The sequence below is a fragment of the Cupressus sempervirens genome, chromosome 6 (genome assembly GCF_028749045.1).
Source record: "Cupressus sempervirens isolate cs-2001-9-10 chromosome 6, ASM2874904v1, whole genome shotgun sequence".
In the NCBI taxonomy this organism is placed as follows: Eukaryota; Viridiplantae; Streptophyta; class Pinopsida; order Cupressales; family Cupressaceae; genus Cupressus; species Cupressus sempervirens.
Window position 1 is genome coordinate 380,356,632 of NC_143123.1, and position 17,964 is coordinate 380,374,595.

Below are 17,964 nucleotides of genomic sequence, written 5' to 3' on the forward strand. Positions count from 1 at the left end.
CCATCGTGGGTATCATTAAAGCATGGAGGAGAAATATCATCTAATGTTATAGAGCAATCATGCACATATCGTAGTTCATGTCCATTTAGGAGAATTAAGAATCATTACAAAGTATGCAAAGTATAACTACCTTCAACAGGGGCATCGATAATTAACAGGAATGTAGGGATCACTGACACAATAACTGAACAAGAAGAACTCCTATTGAATCCATGATTTGATTAGAATCAACGATATGAATACTAAGGATGTATGCATCAGCAATATACAACCATGAACAATATAGGCTTGGAGTGAATGTAGTCTTATCAAGAGTGACACAAGTTTTGGAAGGGACTACGAAGAAATCATAAGCATATGATCTATTCTATAATGATTAAGATATAGGCAAAGATGAAAACAATAAAGCAATACAGAACGAAGGAAGCAACTCAGATATAGTCAAGGTCTTTGATACAAAGGAGCGACAAAGTTTAGAAGAAATCAAATCTACAAATTGATGAGAGAATAGAGAAGGTAATCCAGAATTGTCAGGGCTATAGGAGGAAATGAACAACAAATATAATTGAGGATAAAGGAAGACAAAAATGCATTGAAGGATAACAATCTCAGAGAAAATGATACATCGAGGGGAGTATAAATATAGAGAACTCAAAAATACAGTCGTATCAGAGCATGATCTTGCCATCCTGTAGGGAAAAACTTAAATAGGGAATCATTCTAAGCATTATACATCACGCTTTGTGTCTTCATGGATGATTATCTATACCATATTTCTTCATGTATATACTTCATAGTGCTAAGTCTATACACCATGGTGATTCTATTTAATACACCTAGAATAGTTGAATAATAGTGAGATATGAATTTGAGAAAAGTTAATATGCAACATGGGTGTCCAAAAATTCAAATGGGCATATCATTATAAGATGGTCTAACATCACAAAAAATGCCCTGAATTTAATTTCCCATTTCAACTAGAGAGAAAATATATTTTTTCTTGAGGACAAGCAAATTCGGGAGGGTTGGACTGTCATGGCCCAAAAATTACATACAAATCAAGCTATTTTAATGCATATATAACATGTTAAAAGTTAGAGATAAAAACCTTATCTATGCTAATATATATATATATATATATATATATATATATATATATATATATATATATATATATATATAATTGAAGTATAAATAATACATTACAATGTAATTATTTAATAATAGTGATTAAGCAAATTGAAAGAGTGTCACCAAGAGTCGCAACCAGATCTTGACGCATGTATTTGAAGGGAGTCATATTGGAAGAAAAAAAGAGAGGAGGAACGAAGAAAAAAAAGTAGTATTATCATACGATACCGAACAGAAGCAAATAAATCAGGTAATCAGATTCTAAGCATACCCTATCCACAGGAAATACATGAAATATGCAGAACACACACTCAAGGGGCATTTAAAGGAGTTAAATAGGGGACGACATTGAAGAGACAGGCTAGACAGCGAACAATTGATAAGGAGGGACATATTCAGAAACTTAATCACATTCAAGTACTGTCATATTAGCAAATAGAGAAAAGGATATGAGTGCCCAATTAGTAGTTGACTTGATATAGTAAAAAATGGCAGAGAATACATTCACTACTCAGGATGAACCAAGTTGGACTGAGAAGACAAAGTGACCTTATTGCAAGTAACTGGCGCTAAGGAAAGAACATCACATATCAATATACAGAGTGCATCGTACATTGTGGGTATCATTAAAGCATGGAGGAGAAATATCATTTAATGTTATAGAGCGATCATGCACATATCGCAGTTCATGTCTGTAATGTCCCCTTCTCCGCACTAGCCTTAATGGCGCCAAGTTGGTCTATCTTTCCATCTGGATAGGCTAATGACATATATTTTAGGATGCCAGCCAGTCACAGGAGTTTGGGAATCTGTTGAGGAGACTTAAACGGGAAATCCTAAGGTTTTAGTCACTTTAATTTATTGGATTGCAATGTAAAGTACTTTATTATTTAAAGACACTTTAGGACAAATTAACTTAAGTAACTAAAAGAAGAAATAGTCTTTTATCCCACATTGCTAAGTTGTTTGTATCTCCCCACACTTTGAGGTCATAAAAGGAAGCTTTTTGCATTGGGGTTTACACAACGAATATATGATATTTCTACAAATCCTAATGGTTGCTTAAATGTGACCGGATTCTTCTAAGGATGAAACCCTTATGGAAGAACAGTGAGACTAGATGCCAACCTAGTAACTCACATTGATTTGCAGAGTTAAATATGACTTTTGAGTCTTGAATGATTAATGGAAGACTGGAGTGCCATAACATATAGTGTGCCATCAATTTGATCTGAGCTGGAACAATAGGCAGCGAGGCCATTCAGTCTATTACTGAAGTAAACTATCTAGTGTGAGTAACATTTCCTTATCTTCAGTTATTCACAGCCAACATTGCTACTAAGTATCATATCACTGTAGCGAAGTACAGGAGCCAGCAGTAAGGAACGATAAGTTCAGTCACTCACCATAGAGAAAGTGGTGAACAGACGAGCCCAGCCAAGTGTTAACTGATGGCAGTAATATCATTACCTGCACACAGAAGTTTGGAGATTTACGGGAACACCAATATAATGACAGTAGTCTAGACATCTGTAACACGTCAATGAAGTGAAAACACTCACCTCTTTCCACTGGTCAACCAGCATATACATATATAAACTCACGTGGGGGTCCTGGAAGGTTGCGGAGGTTATAGTTGCAGTCACATTAGCAAACCACAAGGACTGACGGCAACAGGCTCACTGCAGAAGGTGGCCAAGAATAGATGTTGGTGCGGTAAAACAGCACAGTCAAGTTCCCTCAAGGGCATCTCAATATCATTATCGGGCCTGTACAAAACTTGACCACACTGCTATTTAATTTTTTGTATGTTGATGCATTGTTATATGTAGTGAGAACCTTATTATTTTCAGCATAGGGAATACAATTTGGATTTACTGTCATGATTTTTAAGTGTTATTGTACTCATTAGGAGTCTAGGTTTCACTGATTCATATTATTAGTTCACAACTGTATGCTGATAAACAGTAGGGTGGTAACTCTGTGGTAATTGCTTAAGAACCTTGCTTGCTTGACAACTATTTGACGAAATTCCTATTAGTTCAAAACCAATAATTCTTATCAAATCCAACAAAGAACATTTCAATGTCCATTTAGGAGAATTAAGAATCAGTACAAAGTATGCATGGTATAACTACCTTCAGCAGGGGCATTGATAATTAACAGGAATGTAGGGATAACCGACACAATAACCGAACAAGAAGAAATCCTATCGAATCCATGATTTGATTAGAATCAATGATATGAATACTAAGGACATATGCATCATCAATATAGAACCATGAACAATATAGCCTTGGAGTGAATGTAGTCTTATCAAGAGTGACAGAAGTTTTGGAAGGGATTAAGAAGAAATCATAGGCATACGATCTATTCTATAAAGATTAAGATATAGACAAACATGAAAATAATAAAGCAATACAGAAGGAAGGAAGCAACTCAGATATAGTCAAGGTCTTTGATACCAAGGAGTGATAAAATTTAGAAGAAATCAAATCTACAAATTGATGAGAGAATAGAAAAGGTAATCCAGAATTGTCAGGGCTATACGAGGAAATGAACAACAAATATAATTGAGGATAAAGGAAGACAAAAATGCATTGAAGGATAACAATTCAGAGAAAATGATACATCGAGGGGAGTATAAATATACAAAACTCAAAAATAGAAACTAAAGTAAATGAGAAAGGTCTCAATCATTGAGTGTTTAGTAGTGGCATGAACCCAACAACTACTATTGCAGAGTTATTTTATAAGAGGATACAGAGAATAAAGCAATGATATGGAGAAGACAATAGAGTTGAAAATTTACTAGTGGAATGTATCCTTTGATATTTACATGAGAAGGAATAGGAATTATATAGAGAGACTACTAATCAAGGATTAATAATCAATAAATCAGAGAAGAGTTTTATAACTTCTATAGAGATCAAGTAGATCTTGGTAGAGGGCATTCAATAAGGATGTCGTGATTCTCTTAAGAGAACTCACAAATATTAGAGGGCATTCCTTGTGAATGTCAAGATTCCTGACTAGAATCTAGAGGGAGATTTACAGAGAATCTCTTAGAGGCAATATATATTATAATGGTCAAACATATGCATATGTCAGAGATCAGAGGCTTGGTTGCGGTGGGATCTCTACCAAGATATATTCCCAGAGATCCCAAAGAGACCTAAGGAAGATGCTCTTTTAATAATAATCATCTAATCAAGATATAGTTCTCCTCAGAGGGTTAGGTGGTTTGAGAAAGACCTCTTCCAAGAGATTAGGAAGGGTAGCTTGGGTAGTATTTAGATTAGTATTTACTTAAATCCAATATTGCTAATATGTTTTACATACAATTTTTGATGTTGTACTGACAAATGGTTGCACGGTACAGCATTCAAACCTAATCGGAAAGCGAGGACATTACACCACCACATAAATTATACATGAGGCGAACACTCAGAATATGGAGGCTATAGTTAAAGTAGCAGAATCCTTGGCAGCCCTTATGTAGAAGGATATACAAACAAGAAATTGCTTCAGCAGGGTGGATACACGCAGGAAGCCATAACTACCTAATGGACACTCCAATATACCATACCTTCCGCAAAGGAGCAACCACCTCTCATTCAAGCACTTGCAGACACGGAAGAAGCATTTACAAGGACATATTTGGGTCTTCATCAACAAAAGGAATGCGCAGAACAATTGGGTCGAGAATGGAAGGCAAAGAAAGCTACTTTAATAAAATGATGGAATGTTGAGAGAGCAGCGATGGAGGAGAAATGAAAAGCCGAGAACGCTGCCTTGGAAGAGACATGGAAGTTCGAGAAGGCTGCCCGAGAAGCGCAATTCCAAATAGCAAAAGCCAAGATGGATGCATTGTGTGTTTTATAAGGGGTACGTGCCAAACCGAAGGCTGCTAAAAAGGAACTGTTACGCCTCTATGGAGCTTCTAGCCTAGGGATGTCTTCCAACCCTCTTGCGAAAGCTTGATTTCTATTTTTGTGTTGTTGTCCAGACGACTCTTATTTTTTTGGGGGTGGATAGATGTAGTAGGTGATTGTAAAGACCTATACTAGCTCCCAATTTGAATATCAATGCACAATTTGTTGTCTTGCAATATTTGAATGTTCTCTGATTCTATTTTATATTCTTTGTATTTATGCCTTGTGATAAGTATCAACAATTTCAAGAAGTTGTTTGAAATGAGAAATAAAAATCTGACTATGACTGGATTATTTCTCTTAACTCTTTATTACTGAAACCATCAATCTAAATTACATATTATGAAAGTGGCACCTGATTTGCAGTTCAATTTGCCAAGCCGTGTCACCCAATTAATCTCCAATTGTCCATACCTTGGCTCCACAACGTCAAACCCCAACTGTTGGTGACGGTTATCGTTTGGACGTCCACGACAAAGATGAATGTTGTATGGAAAACAGTGTGCAAGGGAGTGGGCACGGACGTGACCTCTCAATAACCTCAAAGTTGGCTGCTACAGTGATACACAGGTCCCAGCATATGCCACGCTAGCCTCTTACAGTCGTCCAATTCAGCCGTAGGGTTGGGCCAGAGCTAGACTCTTTAGTATGTTCAGCCTATGTTATAACCTTCACTAGTGGTATTAAGAAAAGTGCAAACTTCTCAATATCAATTCGAATCCCACGTGAATTCTCAGCAAGATAGCATTACTCTTCACACTTCAGGTATTATCAACAAAACCTCCAAGCCACAATAGTCTTCAAACCCTCAGCCAGTCGATATGAGCAAAATAAAATATATTATTCAAGATGACTCCAACTCCCATAAACTTCTCAAATACAAACAAGAACAATAGAGAAGCAAGGCAATTTTCTTTATCTTAGCAGCAAAATTGCAAGACAATTCCTCAAAAATATAATTCCAATTTCCCAGACACAGATAATCATAGATAGGAGATTTAACCAATGAAACCACTATACCTCAGCAGTGACTTCAAACAATCTTCAAAAACATCAAAAACCCTTATACTTCAGCAAGGGCTTACAATTCAGAACTCGAGAAAAAGCCAAAAAGGCAACAAAAGAAAAAGTTTCCTAAATTAATCCACCTCAAAAATTGTGGAAGTTTCCCAAAGTAACTCAACACTAGAAACTTTTCAACATGAGTTTTTAGATATATCTCTTAATGTCATTATTATAATAACATAAACATTATTATAATAATGCAACTCAATCATTAATAAATAAATAAGTATTCATGTAATAATTCACTTTATTAACTGCAGGTGATGATCAACTGCTGAAGCCACTCACTGCACTACCAAATATAGCAATTGCCAATAATAGACTTACTAAAAATAGTAAGTTCACAACTAAGACCCCCAAAACACCCAATTAGCTCACGAGGGTTGCTATGATGAGCTAACTCCATCAACTGCGTACACCTGCCAAAAACAGGGCCATCACAGTGATAAAGTAAGGTTGTAACTAAGCATTAGTTTTTCTTGTTGGATGGGTGGTTAGGAAACGAGGGGATGTGTCTATAGGTTTTCCCAACCAACTGACTATTATATAAGAACTTTAGGATATGGATGTTGGACTCATGTGGTGCTAATCAACTAGGTAATAATATTTCCTCACCAATGGGTATTTTGGTAATGAATGTTTTAATGGTACTATTGAATCCATGTTATATTGTTCTGTATATTGTGCATTAATAATTATTCTACATTAATTCATTCAAGTACCTAGCAATCTTTTACACTTCATCATCAATGTGTCCAGATCTTATATCCAACTTGTAGAATTCCTTTGCATAGTCCTTCACAGTCATATCCGTTAGCCTCTAGTTTTGTATTTTCTTCAACAAGTTAACTTGATATTCACTTGAAGGAGTTTACCCTTCAACTTGCCAATCATCTTCACCCAAGTCTTAATATTTTCTTTTCCTCTTCTTTGGCTATAAGTTTGCAAATGTTCCAACCAAAGAGATGTGTGTCCCTTCATCTTGGTACTCTCAATCTTCACGTTCTTGTCAGCCGATTTATTCTCATACTCAAAGTACTTTTCCATTTTAGAGATCCAATCTAACAAGTCATCAATATCAAGCTTACCATCATACATACAAGGACTATATGTGGCTCTGCATTCATTCTTCTCAAGGCTGTCAAGAATCTTTTATCACCTTGTTGGAGATCAAGTACTCATTCTTCTACTTCCTCAGCTTCATCGCCACTAGCATCCTCAATAGGTCTTCCTCTTCTTTGGGTTGTCTCAACAGCTTCAAATCTCACTGCAATCTGCGTCAACATATCCATGACTGCAAGATCTGCATTACCTCTTTTATGAACCATCTTTACAACCCTCTATAAGTCATAGTTCAACCACAAGTTTACACCCCTATAACCAATCAACTAGGGCTCTACAAGATCACAAACTCTGCAAGTTATAGGTCGAATAGAGATCTACCACCCTACAACCAAATTACTAGGTTTTCGTACGATCCCAATCAAATCTACTTCCACGAGAAACATAAAACTTCGCTCTGATACCACTTGATGTAGATCTAGGTGGAGAACCCCCAACGGAGATGTCCAACCATGCAGCAAGGGTAACACAAAGAAGCAATAAAACAAATGAAGAAAGAAATGATAGAATTCAATTGATTACTTTCAGATTCAATGACAGGTAGCTTAGAATATGTCGGGCAACAAGGCCTACCCAGTTGCAGCCTTACAATAGGTACATTTTCAATAAGCGGTCACTATGCGCCTTGTTGCAGCCTTACAATAGGTACATTTTCAATAAGCGGTCACTATGCACCTTTGAGCTTGATCTCAAGATCTTCCTACTAAGTTCCTCTACTATCCTTCTTACTCCCTTTTCTAGATACACCAAGGTATTACAAATTTATTCACTTCGACTGTTATGATCCTAGTGGGCAGCCTTAACTAGCACCTCGGGGTTTTGGTGCAATGGTTCGTACCGTGTGGTATCAAAGCCTCCAACCAGGCTCGAGTCTTAGAGCGGATGGCAATGCCGGCATTGCAGTGTTCGTCTGGGGCTCATACGGCCAAGGGAGGGCCCACCATATGGGCGCACATCCAGCCCAGAGTCTGGACTACGAAGCGTGGTGGGATGTTATGATCCTAGTGAGCAGCCTTCACTAGTACCTCAAGGTTTCGGTGCAATGGTTCGTACCATCGACTCACAGGTTGGCCAAGAAGATTCACACTTCCTTGTGATTAGGAAACATGTTACAGCTCACAGGTTGAATCCCGACGATAGGATCAACGGTCAGGACCACAGACACATAAGAAGTCGCTATCACAGATATAGGTCCACATATGTTCCAAGAGTCACCAAGAAGATTCTCGAACAACCATGTGCAAGAATCTCCAATGATCAGTCAAAGCGAGCAAGGAGTAAATCTGGACAAACTATGATTTATCTGACTGAAGATAAAAGCATATAACATATATGGAATCCTAGTAGATTCTTATTTTCAAGATCAATCAAGTACATCTGTTTTATCCTTACATCTCCAATTGTAATATATAAATTTATCCCTTCTATCTTCTCTATGTGCTTGTTCATATTCTTACACATACAATCACATTCTGCCTTTTCTATACAAATATCTAGTCGAGGGGATATGACCCATCATATCTATCCTATGATGATGTCTTTTGGTTCTTGATCTTTGAAACCTCTTTGTGGTGGAGTGTGGTAGGTTTCCCTTCAACCTAGGCTGCTCTGCTACTTTTCTGCCAACAAAATTCCATTGGAAAGATATTCTTAGGACGTTCTATACACTAAGCCTTATAATATCGAAGTTCTTACAAAAAGATCATAAGTCCAATGAATGCATTAAACAAGATACAAGTGCAGAAAACTTATGGGTAATTAGAGAAATGATAATGCCAGAGACTCGTCACTATATGCTGTAATATATCTTATGACTAATGACCAGTATATAAACTAATTAATGCCATTCAAGGATTTTGCTCCTGTCCACACAAGATATTCTCTTAGGGAAAAGAAATCTACAATGATAGGCATAATTAAAATCACATGAATAACTGGTGAATTGACAGTAACTGGAAGCACAGTTGGGTTTTCAAAACTTTGAAAATTCCACAGATACCAAAGCAAACATCATATTGGAAAGCCATGTTAAGCACTCTTGATTAAGATTTTGCTCTTAGTGTTTGTATGAAGATGGATTCAATTAGATCTATCAGGTAAATTTTCTTTGTTCTACAAACAAGGTGTGTGGATATGTTTTAATGAAAGATCAAAGTAAAACTCACCTCAGTTCTACTCATTTGCCATCTAGCACGAGAGTGATTAATGGCATCTTCAGTAGAGTTTGCATTGAATTCTAAAATTCAAAACAGACCAATTGCGAAGTAAGCAACCAAAGGAGTAAACAAAATGACAAAACACACTAGCAAAGAATGCAATACAAACATGAAAACCATTGTGTTGAACGAATACCAGGGCTATGCGGCTGATGCATAGAATCAATGGAATTTGGGATAAATCCTTGAGCATTTACAATGTCATGCCACACACTCTGAATATCAGAAATTATGTACAAGCTTAGAAACCTAACAGAATATAAGTCAAGGTTATGAAATAAAATCCTAACAATTTATATCACTTTAAATGTTTTTCAAAAACAGCTACTGAAATAGAAGAAAATATATGTACTCCTAGTCCTAGGAAAGCTGCCAGGTACCTCATCCAAATCTTCAGATCCATCAATATATTCATACAGGGATTCTGAAGCATGTTTTTCAACCAAATCATCTGGAGGTTGCAAGACATTGTGGAAAAAAATGGTTATTGAGTCATAGTAGAACTGTGGTCGTGGAGAGTTGTGGTCCCCCTCAAATTTAATAATATTTTTGTCCCCCTGAAAATATGAAAGGTAAGTTTCATACTGCAAAAAATAATAATAAACCTTCAATTATTTGCTACATACTTGAATCTGTAAAGGTGATAAGCTTGCAAACTCATATTAGACTCGGAGTATCACTTGTAACAAGCATAATATATTATCATTTTGATAAGTTTACGGTTGAATGTATGTCTTGAAAATGTCAACCAATCAATATAGATACTTCTAAACATCAGAAATGAAGTTTCACAAACATATTACAGGAACTTTGAGCCCTGACGACTTGTAACATCATAATAGTACAAGAAACCAATAGTAAGATATGCCCACCTATGTGGTAATTATTGCTACTGGCATGCACCATGGGAAGGGGGAATTTATGTCATAAGTTTGAGATTGTTATTGTCCTTTCTCTAACGGCTAGTAACGAAGGAACCAATTATACTCATGAGAAAATATATAAAAGTCAAAATGCAACTTTACTTGGGACAAAATTGACACAAAAGTTTGAAAGGAAATAATGCTTCAGAAACAAGCCCAGGAAACTAGAGAATAGAGAGGGAAATGTTACAATTCCAAACACAATGATATAGTATTCAGTAAGCTAACAAGATACATTTAGTTAATCAGGGAGCATGAAAGAATAAACAGAAAAGAAGTCATACAGAAAACCATGTAATTGCAAACCACCAACAAATTTAATAAATAAATAAGGCCCTTTATTATATCTCGTGGTCCCAATATAATAATAAAATAGAAAAGATTCTATTGATAATTCCCTGTCACCATCCATCATTTAATGTATCATCGCTACTTCATAAAAGCTTTATAGATCTCCTTCTGCTCTAAAAAATGGAGTGATTTGATCTAATATATTAATTGCATATAAGGCATCAAAACTATAGTTGTAATGTTCCGTTCCTACAACTACTTTCAGACAATCCTCTCTCACGCTCAGTGTCAGTTCAATGGAGCAAGTATAGTGTTCAAGAGGGCAGTACGGCTAGGTGAATTGACCAAGGTATGGGCAAGATGGGAGGCCATATGGTATGGTGTTAGGCTATAGGTTGGTCGTTTGGTGAGGGTGGGAGAATGACGTGTGGTGAGCTGCTTAGGCTGTATGGTGACTAAGTTGGCCATATGGTGTGAGGACTATAAGTGTCGGACAAGTTATGATAACCAGCAATCAGTCGTACAATTGGTCATACAGTGTGGAGTAAGCAACTGTATGGTGGGGTAACCAATGTTGGTTGTACAGTAGTAGGAAGGGGAAGGCCCAATGGCCGTACAGTGATGGTATGAGGGAGTTGGGACGTTGGTTGTACAGGGTAATGTAGACACACGGAGAGAGGCACTTTCTATCGGAAGAGTTGTACGGATAGAGGAGTACTACTCAAACATACAATAACACAGAGACCCAAATTCATAAGATAGAATCAAAATGGAGATTAGAACACAAAACCCTTCAATTAGATTTGTGAAAAGATGGTGCGCCGATTTGCCAGATCCGAGTGAAGTATTACAGGCGACTAGCCATGTACGGAAGATCTTTCACTTCCGAAATGGTGAACTACAGAGAATCCCAACTGGAATTCGCAATATAAAGAAAATAATCCAAATTGCATGCCTAATGACTACCTACAAGCCGTGCTTAAATACCCGTCAGGGATAACTTTTCGAGGGTGTGCAAAGATGGCCGACGGTGACACAAACTACGAAAACAAAACAAAATTGGGTCTGAGATATATTAAATCAATCGGCCCATTAACAATAGTTTGATTCATGATTTATTTTATGATGGAAATATTACAATCCTCCCGTCACAAATTTTGCTTGTCCTCAAGCAAATGCAATGCCGAGTGCTAGCGAATGTGCTCGCCCTCCCACGTCGTGTCATCCAATGGCAAGTATTTCCAACGCACCAAATATTCCTTCACTGTGCGGTTCCATAGAGCCTTCTCACGTACTTTGATGATCTCGGCTAGTTCCAAAATGAGCTTTTCTTCTTGATTGAGTGGCGGAAGGTCTGTGGTTACTGTGACATTCTTCCCTATGGCCTTCTTCAAGCATGACACATGAAAGACGTTATGAGTACAGCTTCCCTCCGGAAGTTCCAGCTCGTAGGTGACTTCACCAATGCGACGAACTACACGACAGGGGCCATAAAATCATGGCTTCAATTTTTCTTTTTCCTTTTCCTTTAATGAGGATTGTCGATATGGCTAGAGCCTGAGATAAACTAGGGATCCTACTTTGAAACTCCTCTCCATTTTTTGTCTGTCGGTGTAAATATTTTGTTGATTCTGTGCCCATTGTAAGTTTTCCTACAGGCATCGTAGGATGTCTTGTCCCTCCTGAAGCCAGTCCCTCACCCTTGGTGTGCGACTGTCTCCCAGCACTGTGTCGATGAAGGAGAGGGGTTCATACCCGTACAGAGCTTTGAATGGTGTCATCCCGATGGACATGTGATACATGGTATTGTAACAATAATCTCCTAGGTGTATCCACTTGACCCACGCTCGTTGTGCTAAAACATAGTTTCGAAGGTAACGTTCGAGCCACTTGTTCACAATCTCTATTTGTCTATCTGTCTGAGGGCGGTAAGTAGTACTTGGTGACAATTTTGTCCCTACCAATCGAAACAGTTATGTCCAGAAGATACTAATGAATCGCCCATCCCAATCACTGACAATGTTTCGAGGTAACCCGTGCAGACGAAAGACTTCTATAAAAAACAGATCGGCAACTTGTGCGGCCTAAAAATCTTAGGGGATGGCGAAGAAATGTGCGTACTTATTCAATCTCCCAACCACCATGAAAATACAATCCTTTCCATTCACCTTGGGAAGACCCGTTATGAAATCCATCGAGATACTTCCCCACTTATGTTTTGGAATTGGCAGAGGTTGCAGTAACCCGACAGATAGAGTATATTCGAATTTGTTCTACTGGCAGACCGCACACTCTGTCATGTCCCCTTTTTAGCGACATGATTTCCATAGTAGATTTGCCTATCATTGACTCTCGTAGGCAAATGATTTTGGAGAGAGAGTCATCTTGTTGATCAATTGGTTGTATATTGCTTTTGGAGAGGCATAGTTGAGCCTACGTCCAGTTGAGTTTCATCTTGTTGATCAGTTGGTTGCATATTGCTTTTGGAGAGGCATAGTTGAGCCTACGTCCAGTTGAGTTGGGGCCTACATATTCTAATTTTGAGTTGAGATGGCACTTTTATTTTATAAAGTTATTTTATAATAAAGTGCATTATAATAAGGTTTTATAAAAGATGTTTCTAGAAGTTTCTAGTGACTTCTTAGAAAAGTTAATAAATTGAGGGCTGGAGGCACCCATTTGGATAAGCGATTTTGTGTATTCAACCTCTATTAATATTGGAACAATTTGTGGTCTTTGGTCTGCAAATTTCCATTAGGTCTTTGGGAACAAAAACTCCCTTGGATCTGCATAACTGAGGAAGTGAGATATCTTCTGAAGGGTTGCTCATTGGAGATGGTATTTAGCCATTTCATGATGGATAAATCTGAGAATTGATTTTTGAGGAAGATTTTATTCAACATCCAGGGAGGCATTTTGTGCAAGGTTCATAGCAGATTTATGAAGTTCGAATTCTGCAACTAAGAGCTCCATTTCCATTCGAAAATCCTCAAGGGAGCAGCGTTTTCTTTTATAACAGTTTCAATGTTTCCCTTCAACACCAGCGCCTCTTTCTGAACCATTTTCGTCACTTGTTTGGAGTCTAAAAAATTACAAAAAAATCGCAGGACTGAATACCAAGGGTTTCTCATAAATTTCAAGTGTCAATATTAAATTTTTGGCGAGGATTTATAAGTGAATTTCAGGCCAAGGCTAGGAGCAAGTTACAGTTCGATTTGCATCAAAGATTGGTTGATTATCCTTGAATAGTTGGGGAACGAATTTAGGGCTCATTCCGACCCAGACTGGACCAGTCTCGTCAGCCATTAAGGGAAGAGTTTCGGGCAAATAAATTAATAAATTTCAAGTTGTTCCAAATTGCACTGTACACGGGCAGCATACTGTACATTCCCAAGGATCTTATCACCGCCTCCAGTATCAGCATATCTATCGGCAAGTGCAGATCATTATAAAATTCGACTGTTCATGCTTGTTTGAAATTATGTCCAGTTCATCAACAGGATCGTTAGCAGGGAACAGTCGCCATTACTGGGCATTACAATGATCTAAAATTTTTCATCAACTCCAGCAAAAACTTAGCGATATATGGCAATCCAGGTTCCTCCGATTTTTTATATATTTTCTTGAGATTTTAATAAGTGTCAAGTTGCCTAAGGTTTAATAGTTTCAATCATTTTGTTACAAGTTGCTTATTGTACAAATCTGCCATAAATGTATATACATTTCACATCCTTATTTGAACTAAGTTGATTGCTCCGTATTTTATCTACAATAGTACAAATCAGATTTATTTTGCCAAGTATTTGACAAAATTCTATAGTGCAATATCAATGTTTGTGATCTTATTTGCAAGGGTCTTTACACACTCTTACATACTGCAAAACGTCTCCTTTAAGTCCTTTCCATGAAAACCTCCCCGGTAGACTTCTGTAAGTTTTGAGGAAGCCCTGGTGTCCTGCCAAGGGTGAGTCGTGTACCTCTTTCAAGATTTTTTGCTTCAATTTGGAATCTGACACTAAAAATATTTGACTCTTATAGTAAATGATGTCATCCACCAATTTATACCGATTATCCTGGGTGTGGCCATCCATTAGCTCATAGGAAAATGTATTTTTGGAATATTCTACCAGCAAATGTGCCTTCCAATCAGCTGAAATCTGATTTAGTGAGCAAATGGTGGGTTTCATCGACAAGGCATTTGCAACCACATTGTTCTTTCCTTTCACATATTCAATATCAAAATCAAAAGCTCGAACCTTGCTTACCCATTTTTGTTGCCTCTCGTTGAATTCTCGTCGCTCCAGAAAATATCTCAAACTATTCTGATCCGTACGAACGACAAACTTGGCACCCACCAGATACTGCTAAAACTTGGTTAGTGCATGTACGATGGCCAACATCTCTTTGTCAAAGATGGAATATAAGTGATTTGTTTGCGTAAACTTCCTGCTCTCATAAGCTATGGGGTGTCTATCTTGCATTAGTACTGCACCAATGCCTTCTTCGAATGCATCACACTCCAAAATGAATAGCCGAGTGAAATCAGGTAATGCACGTATGGAACAAGTGCTCATTGCCTCTTTCAACTTATCAAAAGTGAGTTGTGCCTTTTCATTCCATTGGAAAGACCCCTTTCTTGTCAGATCCATTAAGGGTGCGCTGAGCTAAGAGAATCCCTTAACGAACCTCCAGTAAAAACTACACAATCTGAGAAACCCTCGCAAATCCGTGAGTGATATTGGGGAAGGCCAATCAAGGATAGCCTGAATCTTCTCCTAATGAACTTGAACTCCATATTTACTGACAACATGCCCTAGGTACAATATTTCTATCATATCGAATTCACACTTGGATTGCTTAGCGAACAACGAATGCTCCTTCATGATCCTCAGGACTTCATCTAGATGCTTCAGGTGCTCCTCCCATGTCCTGCTATAAATAAGATCATCAAAAAATACCAATAAGCACTTGCGCAATTGCTTATAGAAGATGCGATTCACCCATGATTGGAATGTAGCAAGTGCATTTGTCAATCTGAACAGCATGACCAGGAACTCATAATGCCTATAGTGACAACAAAAGGCCGTCTTTTCCACATCTTCCTCCCTCATGCGGATCTGATGGTAACCAAAACAAAGATCTATTTTTGAAAAATAAACTGCATCATGTAATTCATCCAGCAACTCATCTATCCTTGGAATGGGATATCTATTCTTTATTTATTTTTTGTTCAACGCACAGTAGTCCACACACATGCGCATCATCCGTCCTTTTTGAGAAAAACCATTGATGATGCGAAGGAGCTGGAAATGGGATGGATCCATCCTTTCTCTAGCAGTTCTTGAATCATCTTTTCAATGTCATCTTTGAATTTCTTGGGATGGCGGTAAGGTGTGGTTATGACCGGCTTGGCTCCTGCTTCCAACTCAATAGTGTGTTCAAACCCTCAATGAGGCGGTATGCCACGAAGAATGTCTATAAAAACTTTATTGTGTTTACTTAAAATATTCTAGAGATCATCATCCTGGAGAGGTGTTCATTACCTTTTTATAGGTTCTGTCGAAACAAAACAAATGTGCAGCCCAAACAACGTCATTACACCAAAAAATTGTCTCCATCTGATGCGCAGAAACTTCCTTCGGACCCTCATTCGCCATTCTGCAGAGAAAAACCTTCTTTCCATTGACAAGAAAAGTGAAATCCATCCGTTTGAAACTCTGAGTGTATTCATCAAGTGTCTCCGTCCACTATATGCCCAAAATAACCTCCATGTCATCAAGGTCCACTATGAAGAAATCCTCGGTCACCGTGTGATTTGCCATTGTGATACTTAGTTGAGGAATAAGGTGTGTGTAGGGCATAAGAGTCCCTCTGGCAACCTTGACCTGAAAGCTTGCGTGTGTCTCTGTAGGTAGACCTCTTTGCTTCACCAGAGATGAGTTTATGAAGTTTAGGGTAGCTCCACTGTCGAGCATCACCATAACCCTTTGTCCTTGAAGGGTTCCTCGTACATGAAATACTGTGCATCTTGGGCTATCGGCTAGGCAATAGTTCCTCCGCGTCATACCAATGCTACAATTCTTTCCGTACGGTTCAAACTGACCATGTTGGTGTCATCGTGATGTTGGTTGTCTTCGAAGGGTATTTCTTCCAGTTCATCCTCATCATCGGACATGACCTCAATGTAATGGATCTTTCCTTTTCCGAGGCGTTTGTGCCCAAGTTCCCAAGGTCCCTTGCAATTGAAACATAGTTTCTTCCTTCGAAGCTCCTATCAAGTGGCTTCATCCAACGACAGCTTCTTGGGCGGAGGTTTATTATCTTTGTCTTTCGAAAACACCAGCAGTTTGGAATGTGAGTAACTTCGCGAGGATGATGCTGATGATGATGCCATACTTTGTGCCTTCTTAATGGCCTCCGACAAGGTGGCAAGATTGAACCCCTTTACCCAACCTTTCAATCGTTCTTTCAATCTGTCCATGAAGAGCACTATCCGTCTTCTTTCCGAAATGTCCGTGACCAAGAAAAAGTGTTTCTAAAATTTCGCAATGTATTTATCGACTAATCTCATTTGCCTCAACTGTGCCAAATCTTTGAAATTGAGTTCTAGATCTTTACCATCAAATTGATCTATCAATTTCTCGGTGAATTCCACATAAGTATATATTTGATCATGTCGCAGTGTGATGGTATCGTGATGCCACCATTCATGTGCTATTCCCTCCAAGTGTAATGCTGCAAATTTAATTGCTTCTTCTTCTGGCATAGGATTAAGATGGAAGTATCGGCCTTCATTACCCACGCTTGCGCAGATATGGTTCCAGATCTGTCAAAAGGAAACAAATTTTCTTTTCTCAACTTCCTCCTAAGATCATCATTAAAATATCATCTGTTTCCGCCTCCAAAGTATCTCATTCTTAGATCTGCATAATCTTTGTAGGATATATCTTCCTCCAAATTCGCATTCTTCCAATCTTCCCTCTATTGTTCTTGCATTTCTTCAAAGGTCGGTTGTTTCCCTCCGTGTGGTGCCTCTATCCGTGGAGGAAAAGACAGCATGGAAGGTCAAGAGCATGTTGGATGAGGGTTTGCTTTATCCGACACCGAGTCTACGCTGTGACCATTTTGTTCACCAGATATTTTATTGTCTGTCAACTTTTTAAGAGTTTCTTCCATGAGTCGTTGAGTATCATTGATTTGTGCCTGATTCCTCGCAAGCTCCCTCAATACTGCCATGAGTTTGGCGACTGTGTGTTCCGGTTCAGCAGCCATTCTATCAAT

At 38.2% G+C, this 17,964-nt stretch overlaps 1 protein-coding gene across 2 annotated transcripts in view; it reads right to left on the reverse strand.

The window, feature by feature from the left end:
- The window catches only part of LOC149552647 (uncharacterized), a 228,990-nt gene that overhangs the window by 74,792 nt on the left and 136,234 nt on the right, over positions 1 to 17,964 (reverse strand). For both annotated transcript variants that reach the window (XM_089788220.1, XM_089788221.1), the window contains exons 10-12: positions 9,850 to 10,026; positions 9,606 to 9,684; positions 9,419 to 9,489 (exon numbers count right to left, since the gene is read on the reverse strand). In XM_089788220.1, coding sequence (XP_089644346.1) covers positions 9,419 to 9,489; positions 9,606 to 9,684; positions 9,850 to 10,026 — 327 coding nt within the window. The remainder of the gene's footprint in view (positions 1 to 9,418; positions 9,490 to 9,605; positions 9,685 to 9,849; positions 10,027 to 17,964) is intronic.